General features: G+C 40.8%; 1 protein-coding gene across 1 annotated transcript; it reads left to right on the plus strand.

The window, feature by feature from the left end:
• Nucleotides 1-2709: 2709 nt before the first annotated feature.
• On the plus strand, nucleotides 2710-22102 carry SERPINB10 (serpin family B member 10). The gene is made up of 7 exons (XM_052660596.1): nucleotides 2710-2877; nucleotides 7084-7149; nucleotides 7594-7731; nucleotides 8757-8874; nucleotides 16208-16350; nucleotides 19569-19724; nucleotides 21698-22102. The coding sequence occupies exons 1-7, from the start codon at nucleotides 2710-2712 to the stop codon at nucleotides 22100-22102; spliced, it is 1194 nt and encodes a 397-aa protein (XP_052516556.1).
• The last annotated feature ends 1263 nt before the right edge of the window (nucleotides 22103-23365 follow it).

Consider the following 23365-nt stretch of genomic DNA (forward strand, 5'->3'; position numbering starts at 1 on the left):
CACAAAGAGCCAGTCACGACTGAGCAACTGAGCAGGCATACTGATGTATCTATATTCCTCCTGGAAACGGCAGAAGAGCAGTTCGTTCTGCAAAGGGCACACATGGTTTTTGATCTAGACTTTAGTCTTTATTTATAGTCTCCTCTGAAAAGATCACTCTCCATCCCTTGAATGGATAAATTATTTCATGAGAATTTCATCCCCAAATTCTGCATCTTTCAGGAATCACTTTTAATGCTGGCTTAGCACTTCAGTACTTTTTTTTAAAGGCAAGAATTGTTCCTCTTGTATGTTCTAGGCTGCATCTGCTATATTAATGATGATATTAATGAGAGAGTTAATGAAGCTGAAGATAACTGTCTATTAACTTTCCACAAGAAATTAACTCTTTTGTCAGAGAGAATGATCATTTTCAGGAATTCGCTACCGGTATCTAAACTCTAGAATATTCATAAATCATAGGTAGAAAGATAAAAGTCCTCAGCTTTAAAATAATAATTTCTCCTCTCTTCTCTTCATGGTGATTATGCTTTGGCCATGGAGCCGAGCATTTTCCATATGAAAAATTCATGAGTTCTTAAAAGAGAAAGCTTAGGGGACTTCCCCAGTGGTCTAGTGGTTAACAATCTACGCTACCAAAGCAGAGGACCCGAGTTTGATGACTGTTCAGGGAACTAGACCCTACATTCTGCAACCAAAGACTCCACATGCTGCAAATAAGACCCAGTGCAGCCAAATAAGAAAATTTAAAAATAGAAGATAAAGCTTAATATATAGATAGTAAATAAAACATCATTTAAAGGTATATAGCTGTAAAGAAAACAGGGAGCTTATTTCCAAGATGGCACTGGATCTGTCAGGAGAAAGTGCTTATATGTAAATTTCAAACATTTTATGAGGGTGTAGAGTTATTACCAAACAAGAGTTGTTCCTTTTTCTCATTTAATAAAATAGTGTTAGCCTAGAGTTATCATCAGCTTCTGCAATAGGTAGAAGCTATGACTAGAGATGATTTAAGGGCTGAAAAGTTGTCTGGTTAAGGGTAAGCCTAGGACTAGGAGGCATTTCAACAGTATCACTGTTAATTCAAGTCATGGAGAAGTCAAGACTTTGTCTGCACATGTCTCTCCCTTGATTCAACCATTTAGCTAGAGAGATCTCCTGACTCCTCTAGAGTTCTCGTTCTAGGTTTCTCAGAGGGCCAGATGACATCAGTGCAAGACCAAGTTCTAGACAATGCTTGCCCGAATAGGACTCTCTAGACCTAGGAATTTGGTTTACTTTCAATTATTTCATCAGTTTGAGAAATTATTTGGTTATAAAATGACAATAGATTGAACTCACTATTTCTTTCATAGCAATCCAGTTTTATTAAAATTAAATGAGAATATCAGGGTGATTAGAGGTGAAATTTAGAAGCTGAAAACAATATTTTAGAAAATGAGAAAGCTTGAGTTCCTTTGTCCATTATGATTGGTTTCAGGGGGTCTCAAGTGAGTGAGAATAAAGACAAGAGGCTCTTGACTTCTCTACTTCTCTATAAGCATTTCCACTAGCTTGTGAAAGTTCCAGGTTTAAATAGGTTTTAAAAAATGATGACTAGAACCTTAAATATAAACACTCTAAATAAAAAATAAATAAATATTTGGAAGTTTCCATTTTGTACAAAGTCCTGAGCTGGGTGCTAGCAGATGCATAAAGCAGAGTAAGAAAATTTTGCTCTCGGGGAACTTATTCTAGAGATGGAAAGATGCGAACATATGAAAACAGAACTAGCAGTGTGATAAGCACCAGGCAAGTGGCAAAAGCTACGTTATGGGACTTTGGTGGCAGACACGCCCCTATGAACCCCAAAGTTCAGAAAAAGCATCCAGAGGAAAAGGTCTGGAGCAGAGTTGGGTTTCATCTTATTATGAAGGAGGATAAAGGGTCTCCATAAACCAGGATACCATCTATCAAGGTGCAAATGGATAAACAAGGTTAAAAAGTATAAAAATAGGGATGAAAGATAAGTGAGAAAAACTACAAAGTCAGAAACGTGTATAATTATTCCTCATTTACTGGTAAAGCCAGCAGGTATGTGGCGTATTGAAAAGAAGCACTTGGCTGATTCTGCTGCAGTTTAAACTCTGGAATTTCAACAGGGAGACCCAACTGGCCAGAATCCAGTTGTCCTCTCAGGTGCTTCAGCTCTAGAATTTGAGGGAGTCCTCTTAAACTCTCTGGACTTCAGTTTTCTAAGATTTATAATAATATTGGAATTATGTTCGTTCAGCTCTTAGGAGGGCATAAATACAGATATATAGATTGTTGTTGTTGTTTAGTTGCTAAATCATGTCTGACTCTTTGCAACCCATGGACTGTAGCCTACCAGACTCCCCTGTCCATGGGATTTCCTAGGCAAGAATGCTGGAGTAGGTTGCCGTTTCCTTCTCCAGGGGATCTTCCTGACCCAGGGACTGAACCCACGTCTCTTGCATTGGCAGGCCAATTGTTTACCACTGAGCCACCAGGGAAGCCCCATATAGATTGTTACATAGGTTATTATGTATATAATCAGGTTGGATAATACATTCTTTTGTCATTTCAATGAAGGATGATAGAAAAGATAATTGTGTAAGCCAAAAAATCCATTTACAAAAGTAAAATAAATGGAAACGATTATTAATGTGTTCTTTAACTCTGCTTCGTTTTTCTTAGATCTTCCCAATGGACTCTCTAGCAAAATCTATCAACCAATTTGCTCTGGAGTTTAGTAAAAAGCTAGCTGAATCTGCTGAGGGTAAAAATATCTTCTTTTCTCCCTGGGGGATCTCAGCCTCCTTGGCCATGGTGTATTTGGGCACAAAAGGGACCACTGCAGCCCAAATGGCCCAGGTGAGTAAGAAAGGTCAGCTATTCTCTACTGGCTTAAAATGAAATGCTTTTATTTGGCTTTTACCTTCATTCCTCTCCTGGAACCCAAATAGTCCACATTTTATAATCATGTCTTCCAAAATAAAAGACACACACATTTCCAGACCTTAAAAAATAAGGCTGAGAAAGTGAATCAACAAGCAACTGTTTCTAGGAAAGCTATTTAAGAACCTGTGTTCTCTGGCAAAATCACATGGAGACACGAGGTTATCAAGTTTGGTTCAATGTTAAAATTTTAAAAAAATTTTGATTATTAAAATATTTCAAGAAAGTCATGGCTCATACTTTAATAGAGTTAGTCATCATCTTTCTAATCTTGGAAGGATTTTCTTAAAGACACAAATAGAGGACTTCTTTGGTGGCTCCGTGGTTAAAATCTGCTCGCCAGTGTAGGGGACATGGTTTGATCCCTGCTCGGGGAAGACCCACAGGCTGCAGGGCAACTGCTGTAGCCTGTGCACCTAGAGCCTAGGCTCCAAAACAAGGGAAGCCCCACTCCGAGAGTGGCCTTCAGGCACTTCCAATAAAGAAAGCCTGCATGCCCACGCAAAGCAGCAAAGACCCAGCACAGTCAAAACTATATAAACAAAATAATAAATTGATTTAAAAAGACGCAAATGGAAAAATCAGGTGAAATCTGTTTCTCATGCTTTGTTTGGTTGTTACTTTGTTCGATCCCTGCTTGTCTGGGTGAATCTAACAAATACATGAAGAACATTAAAATAGTAGAACAGTATTACTGTTTGTTTCCAAGGCAAACCATTCAATATTGCAGTAATCCACATCTATGCCCCAACCACTAATGCTGAAGAAGCTGAAGTTGAGTGGTTCTATTAAGACCTTCAAGACCTTCTAGAACAAACACCCCAAAAGATGTTCTTTTCATTATAGGAGATGGGAATGCAAAAGTAAGAAGTCAAGAGATACCTGGAGTAACAGGCAAATTTGGCCTTGGAGTACAAAATGAAGCAGGGCAAAGGCTAACAGAGTTTCCAACAACACAAGAGAAGACTCTACACATGGATATCACCAGATGGTCAATACCAAAATCAGATTGATTATATTCTTTGCAGCCAAAGATGGAGAAGCTCTATACAGTCAGCAAAAACAAGACTGGGAGCTGACTGTGGCTCAAATCATGAACTTCTTATTGACAAATTGAGACTTAAATTGAAGAAAGTAGGGAAACCACTAGACCATTCAGGTATGACATAAATCAAATCCCTTACGATTATACAGTGGAAGTGAGACATAGATTTGAGACTAGATCTGATAGACAGAGTGCCTGATGAACTATGGACAGAAGTTCGTGACAGTGTACAGGAGGCAGGGATCAAGACCATCCCCAAGAAAAAGAAATGCAAAAAGACAAAATGGTTGTCTGAGGAGGCCTTACAAAGACAAATTCTCTTCTTTGAGAAAAGAAGAGAAGCTAAAGGCAGAGGAGTAAAGGAAAGATATACCCATTTGAATGCAGAGTTTGAAAGAATAGCAAGGAGAGATAAGAAAGGCTTCCTCAGCAATTAATGCAAAGAAATAGAGGAAAACAATAGAATGGGAAAGACTAGAGATCGCTTTAAGAAAATTAGAGATACCAAGGGAACATTTCATGCAAAGATGGGCTCAATAAAGGACAGAAATGGTCTGGACCTAACGGAAGCAGAAGATATTAAGAAGAGGTGGCAACAATACAAAGAAGAACTATACAAAAAAGATCTTCATGACCCAGGTAATCACGATGGTGTGATCACTCACCTAGAACCAGACACCCTGGAGTGAGAAGTGAAGCAGGCCTTAGGAAGCATCACTACAAACAAAGTAGTGGAAGTGACGGAATTCCAGCTGAGCTGTTTCGAACCCTAAATGATGATGGTGTGAAAGTGCTGCACTCACTAAAGCAACAAATTTGGAAAACTCAGCAGTGGCCACAGGACTGGAAAATGTCAGTTTTCATTCCAATCGCAAAGAAACACGATGCCAAAGAATGCGCAAACTGCCACACAATTGCACTCTTCTCACATGCTAGCAAATAATGCTCAAAATTCTCCAAGCCAGGCTTCAACAGTATGCGAACTTCCAGATGTTCAAGTTGAATTTAGAAAAGCCAGAGGAACCAGAGATCAAATTGCCAACATCTGCTGGATCATGGAAAAAGCAAGAGAGTTCCAGAAAAACATCTATTTCTGCTTTATTGACTACACCAAGCCTTTGACTGTGTGGATCAGAACAAACTGTGGAAAATTTTAAGAGATGGGAATACCATCCACCTGACCTGCCTCCTGAGAAATCTACATGCAGATCAAGAAGCAACAGTTAGAACTGGACGTGGAACAATAGACTGGTTCCAAATCGGGAAAGGAGTATGTCAAGGCTGTATACTGAGTATTTTTTTTGGCTCCAAAATCACTGCAGATGGTGACTACAGCCATGAAATTAAAAGACATTTGCTCCTTGGAATAAAAGCTATGATCAACCTAGTTACGTTAATCACTCAGTTATGTCCGATTCTTTGGGACACCATGGACTATAGCCCACTAGGCTCCTCTGTCCATGGACTTCTCCAAGCAAAAATACTGGAGTGGGTTGCCATTTCCTTCTCCAGGGGATCTTCCCAAGTGAGGGATAGAGAATGGTTCTCCTGCACTGCAGGCCAACTCTTTACCCACTGAGCCATCAGGGACGCCCATGATCAGCCTAGACAGCATATTAAAAAGCAGAGACATTACTTTGCCAACAAAGGTCCATTTAGTCAAAGCTATGGTTTTTTATTTTTTTATTTGGGCTTTCCTGGTGGCTTAGATGGTAAAGCATCTGCCTGCAATGCAGGAGACCTGGGTTCAGTCCCAAGGTTGGAAAGATCCCCTGGAGAAGGAAATGGCAACCCACGCCAGCACTCTTGCCTGGAAAATCCCATGGATGGAGGAGCCTGGTAGGCTACAGTCCATGGGGTTGCAGAGAGTCGGACACGACTGAACAAGTTCACAATGGTTTTTCCAGTAGTCATGTATGGATGTGAGAACTGGACTATAGAAAAAGCTGAGCACCAAAGAATTGTGCTTTTGAACTGTGATGTTGGAGGAGACTCTTGAGAGTCCCTTGGACTTCAAGGAGATCCAGTCAGTCCATCCTAAAGGAAATCAGTCCTGAATATTCATTGGAAGGACTGATGCTGATGTTGAAGTTCCAATATTTTGGCCACCTGATGCGAAGAACTGACTCATTTGAAATTACCCTGATGCTGGGAAAGATTGAAGATGGGAGGAGAACAGAAGGACAGAAGATGAGATGGTTGGATGGCATCACCTATTCGATGGACATGAGTTTAAGCAAGCTCCGGGAGTTGTTGATGGACAGGGAAGCCTGGCATGCTGCAGTCCATGGGGTCACAAAGAGTCAGACATGACTGAGTGACTGAACTGAATTGATTACTGTATAAGCAGTTAATTTGATGTAAGCATTCTCAAATCACAGTGTTTCTATGTGTGTGCGTAGCCTTATATAGCAAAGTGAAAGTGAAAGCCATTCAGTAGTGTTACTCCTTTCTGTGAGCTGCATCCAGGATGCATGTGGGGGATATAATTAAAGGGTCTTTTTCTCTTCTTGGACAATTTAAGGGAAACACAGAGTCCATATCCTTCCTGTGAATTTTCACATAAATGCTGGGTGAACACAAAGACTCTGACTCTATCATCAGATAATGGTCGGCAGTGAGAAGTGAAGCACTTTAGTAGAATAAACGACTAAAACTCCTGAATTTTCCAGATAATTAGGGCAATATTGGGTTTTGCTTAAATTGGCTCAATGATGCACTCAATTGAATACTTAGCTTTATTCTGAAAACAATGATAGATAGAAATGAACCATGGAAAACATGAGAAGTTTACATCTAAGGGTATTCCCAATGTTATTTTCAATGTCCAATGCAAAGTATTAAAGTAAAGATACTAACAACTTGAATTCAACTTAAAAATTTATTTAAAAGCAGCTCTTGACTTACTCTGTTAGTCCAGGTATTACACCAATTAAGTAAAATCAGAGCCCCCTTGATCCATTAATCATACGTTCTGCAGCTAGGGGAATGACTGGCTTGTAGTTACCGATGTGTATTTCGAATGATCACATCTCTGCAAAATGTGCTCATGTATTGCCTCTTTATTGAAACTATAGGTTCTTCAAGTTAGCAGAGACCAGGACAGCGAATTTTGTCCTGACAGTGAAAAGAAAAGGAAAATGGTATGTCTTGTATTTCAATATCCATTTGATAATTAAGGAAAAGGTACTTTTAGCATTTTTTTTTAGTGGCTAAATCAAACAACTTTAATAAGTAATTTTTCTTAGAAAAAGATATTAAAACTGTAGGAAAATTTTAGAGCAAACAATGTCTACGCTTTCTGAAAGAGTTATATTCTTTCCCCTCATCTCTCCCCTTTCTTTCCCTTCAAAACGATTTCACTTTCAACCTTGTTCTTATTTTTGCAAACTAAGTGTGAAGAAAATTATGCCTCAACAACTTTTATATCCTGCACTGAAAATAACAAAGAAAAAAAATTTACCTACCCTACAATTGATTTCATGATCAGTTCATGAACATGAAATCATTTCTTTTATTCTAAATTGTTCATATACATGTGTTTCTTTTTCAACATTTTTATTTGACCAATTTATTTTCTTTGAAAGGAATTCAGTGTGGGCAAGCCTGAAGAAATACACTCCTATTTCCAGACACTTATTTCAGAAATCAACAGTTCCAGCCATGCTTGTATACTTAAAACAGCCAACAGGATCTACGGGGAGAAAACTTATCCATTTCACAAGGTAAGTGCAAACCTCTTATTTTAAGTGGATGGGAAAGAAAGAGCCATGTGAAACCAATCAAACACTTGGTACTTTTCTACAGGGACCCTGGGGACAATCTTAATGTATAGGGTGTCTGTGGTTAGTATTTCTGATGATCATTTAAACTGACCAATGTGTCAAGTTGTAAAGGAAACCAACACTGTATCCCAAACCACATTGAGTGATCAGAATTTTATGCCCATAACAAAGGGGTACAACCCACTAACACACATAGAAATGTGGCTTACGTAACCCCTGGGCCAACATTTGTTTCATGGGAAATAGAACAGAAGGTCTAGGGTAGTTCCATACGGTGAGTCTGAAGGAGCAGAGGGTGGCATGACCATGAGAGGGTGGCTGGAGACTCTGTCCTCAAGAGCAAAGCTGACTTTAGGATCAGATAAATCGCTTCACATCATGACTTTAGAAACATTCTTTACATGCAGTTAAGTCATCTTCTCTTCTCTGGTGGCTGAGACCCCACAGTGCAGACCCTCAGAGGAGCCAACCCTACATCTGGCCAAACGTTCAGTTCTTCCTGTTTGTCTGTCCCACTCTTTGGCACGTTTCAGAAAAGAGCCAGAAGACCCAGGTGCCCAGTGGGTAAGAAGTAAAGAGACTGAATAGGATAGAAGGATAGCAATAGAAAAAGTCGAGCTGTGCAGTGGTGAAGACTCCTGGGAATAAGATCCCCCCTGCCACATGGCACGTATATGTATACGGATGTGGGGGCTCCAGAGCTGTGGGGGGCAGACCTTCCTTCTGCAGCTGCAGTTCTGCATGGCTAGTCTGCATCCAGCTAAGTTTGCACAGGGGAGCTTAGTTTTTAACCATAGCCGGAGTATGGAAAGACTGAAGAAAAAAATGGGGTGCAAGTTTGCAATTATCCATCTAGCTGGACTTTTTTTTCCCCTGATAATCTAAATAGACTTGATGTCTCAGCTTTCGTTAAAAAAAAAAAAAAAAAAAAATCTACAAAAGGAGATTTTGCCTATATCTTCCAGAAATATTTAGAAGATGTGAAAACATATTTTGGTGCAGAGCCACAGTCTGTGAACTTTACGGGAGCTTCTGACCACATCAGAAAGGAGATCAATTCTTGGGTTGAAAAACAGACTGAGGGTAAGCTTTCTCCAAGGTGATCACCAGTGTATTTTTGAAAAGTATCACTTTATCATTTTGAATTGTGTTATGTTAAGTATTTGCATTTCTTAACTAGAACTGTGGGCATATTCTAATTATTCAGAACATTTGTTTTTATTCTAAGTCTTATTTGAAACAGATAAGACAACCATTTTATTAATACCAAGTAAACAAGAAAATGATCAGACTCTAGTAGTTCCAAAGAGGACTCTAGAGAAATGCAAAAAGTTTTGGAATACTGATGCATATGCGGTTTCTAAAGAAAAGTGGCTGCTAATGAATGATTAAAGTGTGGCATTAAATATACTGTATAACCTTAAGTAAGTTTCAGAATAAGGTCATATATTAGAACAGATTTAAAATACAGTAACTATCCCAGTAATAGAACAGAAGCTTGTTGTTGCTGTTGTTGTTCAGTTGCTAAGTCGTGTCCGGCTCTTTTTGACCCCGTGGACTGCAGCACACCAGCCTTTCCTGTCCTTCACCATCTCCCAGAGTTTGCTCAGATTCATGTCCAAAAAAGACAGAAGTTTATCTCTGACCTAATCGTCGCAGGATAGATAAGCATTCTGTCCCCAGAGGCCTTCCAGAGATACAACCTTGTGTGTTAGAGCTGCATTGTCAAGATGTGGCTTTTATATTTGCCTAAGACGGTGAAGAAAGCTGAGCACCGAAGAATTGATGCTTTTGAACTGGGTTGGAGAAGACTCTTGAGAGTCCCTTGGACTGCAAGGAGATCCAACCAGTCCATTCTGAAGGAGATCAGCCCTGGGATTTCTTTGGAAGGAATGATGCTAAAGCTGAAGCTCCAGTACTTGGGCCACCTCCTGCGAAGAGCTGACGCATTGGAAAAGACTCTGATGCTGGGAGGGATTGGGGGCAGGAGGAGAAGGAGACTACCGAGGATGAGATGGCTGGATGGCATCACTGACTCGATGGGCATGAGTCTGAGTGAACTCTGGGAGTTGGTGATGGACAGGGAGGTCTGGCATGCTGCGATTCATGGGGTCGCAAAGGGTCGGACACGGCTGAGCGACTGAACTGAACTGAACTGAAGATGATTCTTGGGCTGCCCTGGTGGCTCAGTAGTAAAGAACCCATATGCCCATGCAGGAGATTCAGGTTCAGTCCTTGGGCTGGGGAGATCTCCTGGAGAAGGAAATGGCAAAACACTCCAGTATTCTTGCCTGAAGAATTCCATGGACAGGGGAGCCTGGCAGGCTACAGTCCATGAGGTCGCAGAGTGGCACACGACTGAGATTGTGCACACAGGGGATGACTCTTAACACTTGTCAGTTTCACAGTCAGCAGGAAATGGGGAAGATAAAGCCTCTTTGCTTTTAAGTGGCTGCCCTGAGACTTTCACACATCAGTTCCACTTAGATCCCAGACTTGGGGACATGGCATACATTGCGCTCTGGTGACCATTTTGTCTTAGCTTCCCTGGGAATTTCCTGGCTTTATTTTCTGAAAGTCTCTCAGTTCTGGACAAACCGAGATAGTCAGTTACCTGGACTTGTAGTAAAAGATGAATCCCAACTCCCTAAGCTGATATAGAAGCTCAGCGTGACTGCGGGGTCTTGCCTGTCTCTCCGTTCCAACTCTTACCATTCTCTGACTCAAAATTAATGCTCAGGAATTTCAAGTGGCACAGAATCCCAGAAGATTCCCGTGCTACTTCCCCACACATTTACTCCTGTGTCCCCTCAATCAGAAACTGCCCCTCTCCTGCCACTCCCAGCCCCTTCACGGCCACTGGATAACAACTCAGGGCCTCCCTCAGACAAACAGCTTTCCTCCTTGCTCTCAAAGCCTCTTTGGGAACATTTACTTTGACACTCACCACGTTGTTCCTAAAACTAACAATTGTTCAGTTCTTCATTGAAGTCCCTGCCTCTCCCACTAGATTCAAAGACCTAAGTGCAATCAGTTCAGTTCAGTTCAGTCGCTCAGTCATGTCCTACTCTTTGCGACCCCATGAATTGCAGCACGCCAGGCTGCCTGTCCATCACCAACTCCCGGAGTTCACCCAAACTCACGTCCATCGAGTTGGTGATGCCATCCAGCCATCTCATCCTCTGTCCTCCCCTTCTCCTCCTGCCCCCAATCCCTCCCACCATCAGGGTCTTTTCCAATGAGTCAACTCTTCACATGAGGTGGCCAAAGTAGTGGAGTTTCAGCTTTAGCACCATTCCTTCCAAAGAACACCAGGACTGATCTCCTTTAGAATGGACTGGTTGGATCTCCTTGCAGTCCAAGGGACTCTCAAGAGTCTTTGGCATCAATTCTTCGGCGTTCAGCTTTCTTCACAGTCCAACTCTCACATCCATACAGTGCAATAACACTACCTTATTTGAGTTTCTGCTATAAATCACTAACAAATAATAGCCTTGCTCATGGTAGCTGTTCAGAACATTAATGTTTATTGAATTGAATTGAGGAAGCTGGCAGCCGTAAATTCTCAGTTCTTATTTCACTGAACTAGTGACTCAGAGGAGAAGGCAATGGCACCCCACTCCAGTACTCTTACCTGGAAAATCCCATGGACAGAGGAACCTGGTAGGCTGCAGTCCTTGGGGTCGCTAAGAGTCGGAGACAACTGAGCAACTTCACTTTCACTTTTCACTTTCATGTATTGGAGAAGGAAATGGCAACCCACTCCAGCGTTTTTGCCTGGAGAATCCCAAGGACAGCAGAGCCTGGTGGGCTACTGTCTATGGGGTCGCACAGAGTCAGACATGACTGAAACGACTTAGCAGCAGCAGCAGCAGCAGCTGCAGCAGTGACTCAGAAGCTATGCTGAGGCAGGAGTGACTGTTTTTCCTAACTAATGCCTGATTTGGATTCATCCAAATGTGCGTCTGGTTTGAGAATTATAAATTAGCCTGTACTTGCAGAACGAAACTACTTGCATTGTTCCAGTTCATGTGAGAACCAAATGTGATTGTACAGGCAAAAGCACATTGAAACGGACACCACAGACTCAGCGTAGGAGCTATGCTAAGTCACTCAGTTGTGTCCGACTCTGCGACCCCGTGGACTGTAGCCCGCCAGGTTCCTCGCTCCATGGGATTCTCCAGGCAAGAATGCTGGAGTGGGTTGCCATGCCCTTCTCCAGGGGAATCTTCCCAACACAGAGATTGAACCCGTGTCTCTTATGCCTACCTGCATTGACGAGAGGGTTCTTTCCAGGGGAAGTGGAAGCGATTACAGTGTCGGAGCTGCCCTAAATCTCAGCTCTCAAATGCCTGCCCTCTGCCTGCTTGGGTCCCTAGAAGACGGAAGAGGGCCTTACAGATAGGAAGGCAGGGAGTAGCTCATATGCTGTCCTTCACCCAAGCACATCCTCTCAGAGCTGAGTAGGGAGTAGCTGTCCGATGCTCACGAGATTGGTTTGCATAAGGGTCTTGCCATCTTCCCCATATAGGCTGATGCACTCAAGGAGCATGACAGAATGCATTCCACCAGATCACAGAGCTGTCCAGACTTCCTATGATGAGAGAAGTGTGCCATAAATCTGAGGGCTGCCATAGCAAAGGACCACAGACTGTGTGGTTTAAACCAATGGAAATATATTCTCGGATAGTGCTGGTGCTTCCCTAGAGGCTCAGTGGTAAAGAACGTGCCTGCCAATGAAGGAGATGCAGGAGACGCAGGTGTCACCCCTGGGTTGGGAAGATCCCTTGAAGGAAATGACAACCCACTCCAGTATTCTTGCCTGGGAAATCCCATGGACACAGGAGCCTGGTGGGCTACAGTCCAAGGGGTCGCAAAGAGTCAGATACCGCTTAGTGCTAAGCAGTGTGACCGCACAGCTCTGGAGGCTGCACCCCTGAAATCGAGGTGTTAGCGGCCTTTGTTATGCAGTCGCTAAGCTGTGTTTCACTCTTTGCAACCCCGTGAACTGTGGCACGACAGGCTTCCACTTCTTTGGAAAGTTTTAGGAAAGAAGCCATCCCACGCCTCTCTCCTAGCTGCTGACGGTTGCTGGGAACACTTGGCCTGTAGAAGCGACTCTCCGGTCTCGGCCTCTGTTGACAGATGGCTTTCCTCTCTTCTGCTCCTTTGTCTTTGTGTTTTCACACTCTGTGTGTCTGTGTTTGAATTTCTCTCCTTTTATAAGGACACCTGTCATTGAATTACAGGCCCAACCTAAGCCAGTATGACTTCGTTTTAACTTGATTGTGCCTTCAAAGACCCTGTTTTGAAATGAGATCACATTCACAAGGACTGGGGGTTAGGAACTAATGTATCTTTTGGGGAGGACAAAATTCAGCCCACAACAGCAATCAGTTCAGTTCAGTCACTCAGTTGTGTCCGACTCTTTGCAACCCCATGAACTGCAGCACACCAGGCCTCCCTGTCCATCACCAACTCCTGGAGTTTACCCAAACTCATGTCCATTGAGTTGGTGATGCCATCCAACCATCTCATCCTCTGTCGTTCCCTTCTCCTCCTGCCCTCAGTCTTTCCCAGCATCAGGGTCTTTTCAAATGAGTCAGCTCTTCCATCAGGTGGCCAAAATAAATATTAGAGTTTCAGCTTCAACATAAGTCCTTCCAATGAACACCTAGGACTGATCTCCTTTAGGATGGACTGGTTGGATCTCCTTGCAGTTCAAGGGACTCTCAAGAGTCTTCTCCAACACCATAGTTCAAAAGCATCAATTCTTCAACGCTCAGCTTTCATTATAGGCCAACTCTCACATCCATACATGACCACAGGAAAAACCATAGTCTTGACTAGACAGACCTTTGTTGACAAAGTAATGTCTCTGCTTTTTAATATGCTGTCTAGGTTGGTCATAATTTTCCTTCTAAGGAGTAAGCCTCTTTTAATTTCATGGCGGCAGTCACCATCTGCAGTGATTTTGGAGCACCCCCAAAATAAGGTCAGCTACTGTTTCCACTGTTTTCCTATGTATTTGCCATGAAGTTGATGGGACCAGATGCCATGATCTTCGTTTTCTGAATGTTGAGCTTTCAGCCAACTTTTTCACTCTCCTCTTTCACTTTCATCAAGAGGCTTTTTAGTTCTCTTCACTTTCTACTGTAAAGGTGGTGTCATCTGCATATCTGAGGTTATTGATATTTCTCCCGGCAATCTTGATTCCAGCTTGTGCTTCTTCCAGCCCAGTGTTTCTCATGATGTACTCTGCATAGAAGTTAAATAAGCTGCTGCTGCTGCTGCTAAGTCGCTTCAGTCGTGTCCGACTCTGTGCGACCCCATAGACAGCAGCCCACCAGGCTCCCCCATCCCTGAAATTCTCCAGGCAAGAACACTGGAGTGGGTTGCCATTTCCTTCTCCAATGCATGAAAGTGAAGAGTGAAAGTGAAGTAGCTCAGTCATGTCCTACTCTTAGCGACCCCATGGACTGCAGCCTCCCAGGCTCCTCCATCTATGGGATTTTCCAGGCAAGAGTACTGGAGTGGGGTGCCATTGCATAGAAGTTAAATAAGCAGGGTGACAATATATAGCCTTGATGTACTCTTTTTCCTATTTGGAACCAGTCTGTTGTTCCATGTCCAGTTCTAACTGTTGCTTCCTGACCTGCATACAGATTTCTCAAGAGGCAGGTCAGGTGGTCTGGTATTCCCACCTCTTTCAGAATTTTCCAGTTTATTGTGATCCACACAGTCAAAGGCTTTGGCACAGTCAATAAAGCAGAAATAGATGTTTTTCTGGAACTCTCTTGCTTTTTCCATGATCCAGCGGATGTTGGCAATTTGATCTCTGGTTCCTCTGCCTTTTCTAAAACCAGCTTGAACATCTGGAAGTTCATGGTTCACGTATTGCTGAAGCCTGGCTTGGAGAATTTTGAGCATTACTTTGCTAGTATGTGAGATGAGTGCAATTGTGCGGTAGTCTGAGCATTCTTTGGCATTGCCTTTCTTTGTGATTGGAATGAAAACTGACCTTTTCCAGTCCTGTGGCCACTGCTGAGTTTTCCAAATTTGCTGACATAGTGAGTGCAGCATTTTCACAGCATCATCTTTCAGGATTTGAAATAGCTCAACTGGAATTCCATCACCTCCACTAGCTTTGTTTCTAGTGATGCTTCCTAAGGCCCACTTGACTTCACATTCCAGAATATCTGGCTCTAGGTGAGTGATCACACCATCGTGATTATCTGGGTTGTGAAGATCTTTTTTGTACAGTTTTTCTGTGTATTCTTGCCACCTCTTCCTAATATCTTCTACTTATGTTAGGTCCATACCATTTCTGTCCTTTATTGAGCCCATTTTTGCATGAAATATTCCCTTGGTATCTCTAATTTTCTTGAAGAGATCTCTATTCTTTCCCATTCTATAGTTTCCCTCTATTTCTTTGCACTGAACACTGAGGAAGGCTTTCTTATCTCTCCTTGCTATACTTTGGAACTCTGCATTCCAATGCGTATGTTTTTCCTTTTCTCCTTTGCTTTTCATGTCTCTTCTTTTCACAGCTATTTGTAAGGCCTCCTCAGACAGCCATTTTGCCATTTTGCATTTCTTTCTCTTGAGGATGGTCTTGATCTCTGTCTCCTGTACAATGTCATGTATGTCCATCCAGAGTTCATCAGGCACTCGTCTATCAGATCTAGTCCCTTAAATCTATTTCTCACTTCCACTGTATAATCATAAGGGATTTGATTTAGGTCATACCTGAATGATCTAGTGGTTTTCCCCACTTTCTTCAATATTCTCCCTCAAATACATAGCCTAAATATTATCTTGAGGAAGCATCAGAAACATCTGAGCTGAGAGGCAAGCATTCTAAAAAAAATTTTTTTTCAAAAGTATCAAGGTCATGGAAGACAAAGAATGGAATGTGAAACTGCCTCAGCTTAAAGAGGACTAAAGAGGAAATGGTAGCTAAATGCAACTTGAGCCCTTGGATTGATTTCTAATCTAGGAAAAAAGGACACTATTGGAACAACAGATGAAATAATTTAAACAGGGGACACCTCTTGTGGTCCAGCGGGGTTGGGATTTTGCCTTCCAAAACATGGGGTATGGGTTTGATCCCTGGTTGGGGGCTAAGATATCGCATGACTTGTGGCCCAAAAATGAAAACATAAAACAGAAACAGTATTGTAGCAAATTCAGTAAGGACTTTAAAAATGGTCTACATAAAAATTATTTTTTAGAAGAAGTCTTAAGAGATCTGTTAATATTAATAGTATTCTATCAATACTGACTTCCTGGTTTGAATTTTTATGGGTATAAGATGTTACCGTTAAACAGTATTTCATGATCATCAGTTTTATAAGCATGGCATTTCACCAGGAAGTAACTATATCATTTGGAATCTGTCCCTTTGCTTTTGTAGGAAAAATCCTGAATCTCCTACCTGATGACGCTGTGGGCCCTACAACCAGAATGGTTCTGGTGAATGCCCTTTACTTTAAAGGAGTCTGGGAACATCAATTCCTAGTCCAAAATACCACAGAAAAGTCATTCAAAATAAACAAGGTAGGAGCCTGTTAATAACCAGTATGTATTTTATAAGACATTGCAAATGAAATTCTATTTTGAATTCATTCTATCTGAATATATGTTCCTGTAAACTTGGGCAGGGATGACTGACCTAAAAGCCCAAGCTTCATCCCACCTGGACATTACCCTTTCATTATTTTAATCTCTGTAAACAGACCATGCGCAGATTTCATCACTCACCCCTTGCTGCGATTATGGTAGAGTAGGTAAGGGAGTTACTGCACTTATTTTCCAAGTTAGAAATGCAGTGGGGCTAAGCGGCCAGGCTCATTTCAAGTTTACTTGTTTTGGTTGCATTGCAGTTTCTCTGGTCAATAGAGGAACCAACCAGTAAATGCCCGGTGTTGGGGTGTGTGTGTGTTACTTGCTTTTTGCGACCCCACAGACTGTACCCCGCCAGGCTTCCCTTTCTATGGGAGTGTCCTGGCAAGAACACTGGAGTGGGTTGCCATTTCCTCCTCCAGGGGATCTTCCCAACCCAGGGGTTGAACCTGGGTCTCCTGTGTCTCCTGCAGTGGCAGGCGGATGCTCTGCCACTGAGCTACCAGGGAAGCCCCAAGTGCCTCGAGCTGTGCCTCAGTTAGCAGGCTGTAGAACCATGATTCCCTGCTCTTCACTTACGAGTTCTGTTCTTGTTCTAGTAAACTAGCACTGTCTTACACCAAACTGTTACTTTTCCAGAAGAAAAAGAAATAAAAAGCATTTTAAAGTCTCATCTCTTTCTTTAAGTTTTCCCTCTGGGCTGGCACACAGAGCATCTGTTTTTGTAGTGGGCACTTACTTCAGCAACAAGGGAGATGAGCAGGAGGTCACAGATACACCCAAGGGCTGAAATGTGGCTGGGTCTTGAGACTTGAATGGAAACTAGGATTCAAATATTGTCAGGATTCATTCTCTATCTTCTCAACTCTGTTTCTCTCATCCTTCTTCTCTCAATCTGCAGTCTGATCTCCATTCTAGAGAGGAGTTTGATAGGTCACATTCCAAATTCTTAGGTAAAGAACTGACTGGCCAAAGTTTGTGAAAATGTTTTAGTCCTGGGTGGATTATCTCACTTAGACACTGCTGCTGATGACATCTTGCTGTAACAATATATTGTGTGCAATAGGCAATTTTCAGATAATCTGTGGGGAAAAGATGTAGAAAGGACTGAGTTTATAATCCAACAGGCTAACTGGAAATAAGCTGGATAGTTACTTGGCTTAATAAAACCACTAGAAATTTTCAGCTGCAGGTGATAGAAAAGCATTCCAAACTAGCTCCAGTGACATGAGAATTATATTAGTGTTAGCTCGGGGGCTTCCCTGATGGCGCAGGAGTAAAGAATCCACCTGCCAATGTGGGAGATGTGGGTTCGATCCCTCAGTCAAGAAGATCCTCTGGAGAAGTAAACACCTCCAGTATTCTTGCCTGGGAAATCCCATGGACAGAAGACAGTGGCGGGCCATTGTTCATGGTGTCACGAAAGAGTCAGACACGAATAAGAGACTAAACAACATCAAAGACACTAAGAGGAACCAGGAGCGGGGCCTCTAGAGTCTCAAACAATCTGTCCTCTCTGCCTCTACCCTTGAGCCATCATTCTTGCTCTCCTTCTCTAACATTAAGGATGGAGTTTATCCATATGACCAGGGAATAGGACTGCCCTTTATTCTAGCTTCACAACGCCACTGTGAATACAGAGAGAGTCTTGGCTGCTAGCTCTAGCAGAATGCTCCCAAAGAACACTCTGATTGGTCCCACCCGTATGCTTATCTTTGAGACAATCATTTCAGCACAGAGCATCCTGAGTGAACAGCCCTGGTCACGAGGCCACCACCTTAGCAGAAAGGTAGGGCTTTGTGACGGACATTCAGCACCACATAGAGTGGATGGATAAAAAGTATAAAATATCTGAATTGCAGGGTTTTGCTTTTGCTTACCGTTGGCTTTACTAACATTTCATAATGTCATGTATCTACCATTATAGTATCATACAGAATAATTTCATTGTCCTAAAAATTCCCTGTACTCAACACATTCACCCCTCCCTCGAAGTCTCTGGCAACGATGATCTCTTTACTGTCTGTATAGCTTTGCCTTTTCCAGAATGCCATAAAATTGGGATTACATAGTATGTAACCTTCTCAAAGGCGCAACCACCTTCTTCTACTTAGCAATATGTCTTTAAAGTTCCTCCAATATGTATTTAAAGCCACTTTTTCTGGCTTGACAGGTCATTTCACTTTATTGCTGAATAATCCTCCATTGTATAGATTTAAGATTTTGTTGATCTATTTGCCTTTCTGAAGGGCATTTTGGTTCTTTATGACTCAAACTGCTATAAGCATTTATGTGCAAGATTTTGCGTGAACATGTTTCTAACTCATTCTGGTGACTATCCAGGAGCACAGTTGCTGGATCACTTGGTAAGGTCGTGTTTAGCTTTGTAAGAAACCACTGCACTGCCATCTGGTGTGGCTTCCACTTTGCATTCCCATTGGCAGAGAATGCAGTTCCATCTTAGCTAGAAGTGTGTGTCATCAGGGTTTTGAACTTTGGGCCATTCTATTAGCTGTGACACTCCACAGCTAATATTCACTGTTTTAATTTGCAATTGCCTAAGCACATAGGATTGAACACTTTTCACATGCTATAGGTTTTCCTTTGGTGAAATATCAGTTCAGATCTTTTGCCTATTTTTTAGGTGGGGTTTGTTGCTTTATCATTGTTGAGTTTTAAGAGTTCTTCACAAATTTCAGATACTGGTATTTTATCAAACATATGTTTTGCAATCCTTAGCTCCTAGCTTATTGCTTGTGTTTCCCTTCTCTTAGTGGATTTCAGTTTTATGATATTAAAAGGCTGTCTCAAATGTTTGCATCTGAAATGCAACTTTGTTTCCAAATCATTGGTATTTTCATAGTTTGCTTAAGATTATATATTCTTTTAAGTGTTTGGTAGAATCCAGCTTGCCATGATTCATAGAGGATGCCATAATACTATTGGAGAAAGAAACTCTCACATCATTTATTGATGATGTTATCCAGTAGAACACATATTTCCAGAAAGCAAGGTTTGAATAATTTTATTTAGTATTTAGCAGAGGATCATCATCTTTGTCAGTGTCCCAGATGGCTGGGAACCAATGTTGCTAAAGAATTGAGAATTTGGTGAGATACCTCCACAGTGATGGTGCTGCATATACTCTACAGACTACAAGCAAACCAGTGCAAATGATGTCCATGAAAGAAAAACTTGAAGTATTTTACATAGAAAGTCCACAAGCCATAGGCCTTCAACTCTACTATGAGAGCCGTGACCTCAGTCTGCTCATACTACTGCCAGAAGGCACTGATGGACTGGATCAGGTAAAGGGGTCAGTCTGTTCATACCTCCCTCCTTTCCTCTCCCCTTTGGTAACATTTCTTTTCTCTCTGTGAGTCTATGTCTATTTTGCAAATGCATGCAAAATCACTTTAGTGATGTTTGACTCTGTGCAACCGCATGGACCCACCAAGTTTCTCTGTCCATGGGATTCTATAGACAAGAATACTGGAGAGGGTAGCCATTTTCTCCTCCAGGGAAACTTCCAGATCTAGGGATTGAACCTGTGTCTCTTATGTCTCCTGCACTGGCAGGCAGGCTCTTTACCACTAGCACCACCTGGGAACATTTACTTGCATGGAAAAATAGCTTAAAAAAAAAGACAGCAGTCTGACATGAAGATGGTTCTACTGTTTATCTGTCCCGGGAAAAAAGATATGATCTTATAAAGATATGATCTCCCAGTTCTTGAATTTCTGCACAGGAGGGCAACCAACACACCTTCAGCCCTAGGTACTGTATTTTCACGTATCACCTAAGTTTACAAAACTTTGTAAGGTTGATGTTACTATTTCTCAGGAAGGATAAGTAGTCTACAGAGACCTTTAGCATTGAGTAGACACACAAACAACCGCTAGAAATATTTATTGTGAGTAACAAAACTGTGTAGATTGATTATAACAATCTTTCAGGTAGTATAGGTCTTTTTTCTCCTTCTGGTAGAACCTACCTAATTTTTAAATCACATGCATTAAGCTAGCCTTAGATATACATTTAAAAACATTAAACAGAGTCTAAAACATTTGTTAAAGAATGCTTTTTATCAAGTAAACACTCTTCAGAAGATATAGTCTGTATCAGCGCATCTTCAGGTTATTGCTTAAGTTGTTCACCAGTTAAACATCTCTTAAGCCTGATTTTGGCCAGATCACATTTCTGAGCAATTCATGTGCAATAAGTGGTCTGTCTTTCTTTGCATTGTGAGTAAGTTTTCATGTGTGCCAGATTGTTTATATTTCTGCTTCCACTGCCCTCCTGTTGTTTAGAAAGATTTCTAGATAGTGTCATAAAATTTGTGAAACTGGAGAGGATGGTAAGACCAAGTGTGAATACTAAACCATTAGAGTTACATCATTATAGGCCTTTGTTTTTTTAGAAAGTGCAAGTTCCTGACCTGAAAACATTATCACTTTAATGCACATCATTTACATATGTCATTGATAGCAATACTTGGATCTAGAAAACTCCAAAGTAGCAAAATCATGTGCTTTAAACAAACATGTTATTTAAAAAATCAAACATTGCTTTTTATCCTATATATGTAATGCATATGTGTATATACGTATATATTTATTGTTTTAAAATTTTAAATATCAAGAGAAAAAGCAGCTTCAAAATTACTATTTAAAACGTTATTATTCTTAAGATAGAATGATTTTCCTTTCTTTACTATTCTTTTTTCCCCATAATTTATAGTTACTAGTTTCATATTGGTGTGATTATAGAGTATAGGCATTTTATTTTATCTCAGATTTTCTTTTTGAAGGATTGGATACTGTGCTAATGAAACTAATTTAATAAATTAGTTATGAACTAGTTTATTAGTTAATAAACTAGTTTTAAACTAGTTAATGCAACTAATAAAAATAATTTTTTTGGTTCCCTGGCATACAATGTGTCCTAGAGTATATGCTTTTGTGTTGATGACATCTAAATGTATATTTATACTAATATATTTGTGTATGTAGTTGCTGTCTTGGAAATATAGAAGTACTTCTGTTTTGAATCAAGGTCTAACTTATTAAGCCTGAGAACTGTTAATCTGCAAAATGATATATCAACAATGTGAAAGATCTCTTTATAAACAAAAAACTTCCAAATGTGTGTGTTTTGTTACCTTTGGTAATGGGAGTGATTATAATTCATCTATGTAATATCTAGAGATTTCACTCAACCTTTATTTCTTATTTCGTAATTGGAAATTACTGATTCTTTCTTCATTGGCCCCAAATTGCAGCTGGAAAAGGCCATCACCTATGAGAAGCTGAGTGAGTGGACCAGCGCAGACGTGATGGAGTTGTGCAATGTGCAGTTAAACCTTCCCAAGTTCAAGCTGGAAGAGACTTACGACCTCAAGTCAACTCTGAGCAGTATGGGGATGAGTGATGCCTTTAACCAGAGCAAAGCTGATTTCTCAGGAATGTCCTCAGAGAGAGACCTATTTCTGTCCAATGTTTTCCATAAGTCTTTCCTGGAAATAAATGAACAAGGTACAGAGGCTGCAGCTGGTACTGGGAGTGAGGTGAGTGTAAGAATGAAACTCCCCTCCATCGAATTCAATGCAGATCACCCGTTCCTCTTTTTCATCAGGCACAACAAAACCAACGGCATTTTATTTTATGGGAGATTCTGCTCCCCCTAAACCCTGCATCTCTCTCATCAAACAAGAGCATCTTACAGTGTGAAAAATACATGTGTGATGGAAAACACAATTACAATAAAACCAGTTTGTAGCCTGACTCTTTCATATGCAGAAATATTAGAAAGATTATCTTGAAATAATATATTCTAGTGATCCTATCAGGCCTATATAGCTAGAGAGAATGCAAATTTAATTTTTAAATCATTTTAATGTGATTTTTATTTACATTTCAGAAACTTGGTTATTCAATCAAATGCCTTACAATGCTTGGCCTACCTGGTCACTGTATTTCCATTGTCACTTATATTTCACATGCATCATTTAGTGAAGAAAAATCTTTATAAAGGTGATATAATGATATAACTGATATTGATATGTGAATTTAAAAGTATTCTAAAATAAAAATTTTATTAGAAAGAATTACTATGGGTAACAGTTGTCACATTATCTTTGCTTTTAAAAATCTTATAAACTAGAAGAGTAAATTTCTAATTTATATAAATGAATATTGTTAGGGATAAGAAGATATTCTTATTAAAATTTTATCTCCACAAAAATTGCCTGCATTTTTCCAATTTCTACTAAAAATGCTCCTACACAACGGCTTATTGGTAGTTGCGTCAGCTGTTATTCTAATTTTAGAGACTGAGTGTATCATTCTAGTCTCTTTTTCCATTTTAATTTACTAAGTGAAAGATATAATCTACTAGGGATCTGATATGAACAGTGTATGAACTAGTACAAGAAAATGTGTTTTCTGCATCAAATCTTGTTTTGGTATCATAGAATTAAAAAAAAAAAGATCCTATACTTCGGGCTTCCCTGGTGGCTCAGATGATAATCTGTCTGCAACACAGGAGACCCGGGTCCTTTGCTTTAGCTCCAAAGAAGGGAAATCGTAGTATATGTGACATTTTTCACATCATCATGAAACATTTTGCCTCTACCCATAGCACCGCACCCTAAGTAACAATGAAAGAAATCCCTGTGTCTGTGTTCTACCAAATTAAAAGTCCTTATGTTTTGGGTGTCATGTGGACTCAAAAGAAAAGCATATTAACAAGTGAACAGGGAGCCTGGAAACCAAGCCAAGAGAAAGGAAGACCAGAGTGACTCTGTCAGAAGCTATCAGTCGAAGAGTATTCAACACAGCATTTTCCAAACAAGAAGGAAAAGGATGATACTAGAAATTGCAGGTTGGTAAGATGCATTCTGAAAGTTATGACCAACCTAGACAGCATGTTAAAAAGCAGAGACATTACT

This window comes from Budorcas taxicolor, chromosome 22 (assembly GCF_023091745.1).
Source record: "Budorcas taxicolor isolate Tak-1 chromosome 22, Takin1.1, whole genome shotgun sequence".
Classification (NCBI taxonomy): Eukaryota; Metazoa; Chordata; class Mammalia; order Artiodactyla; family Bovidae; genus Budorcas; species Budorcas taxicolor.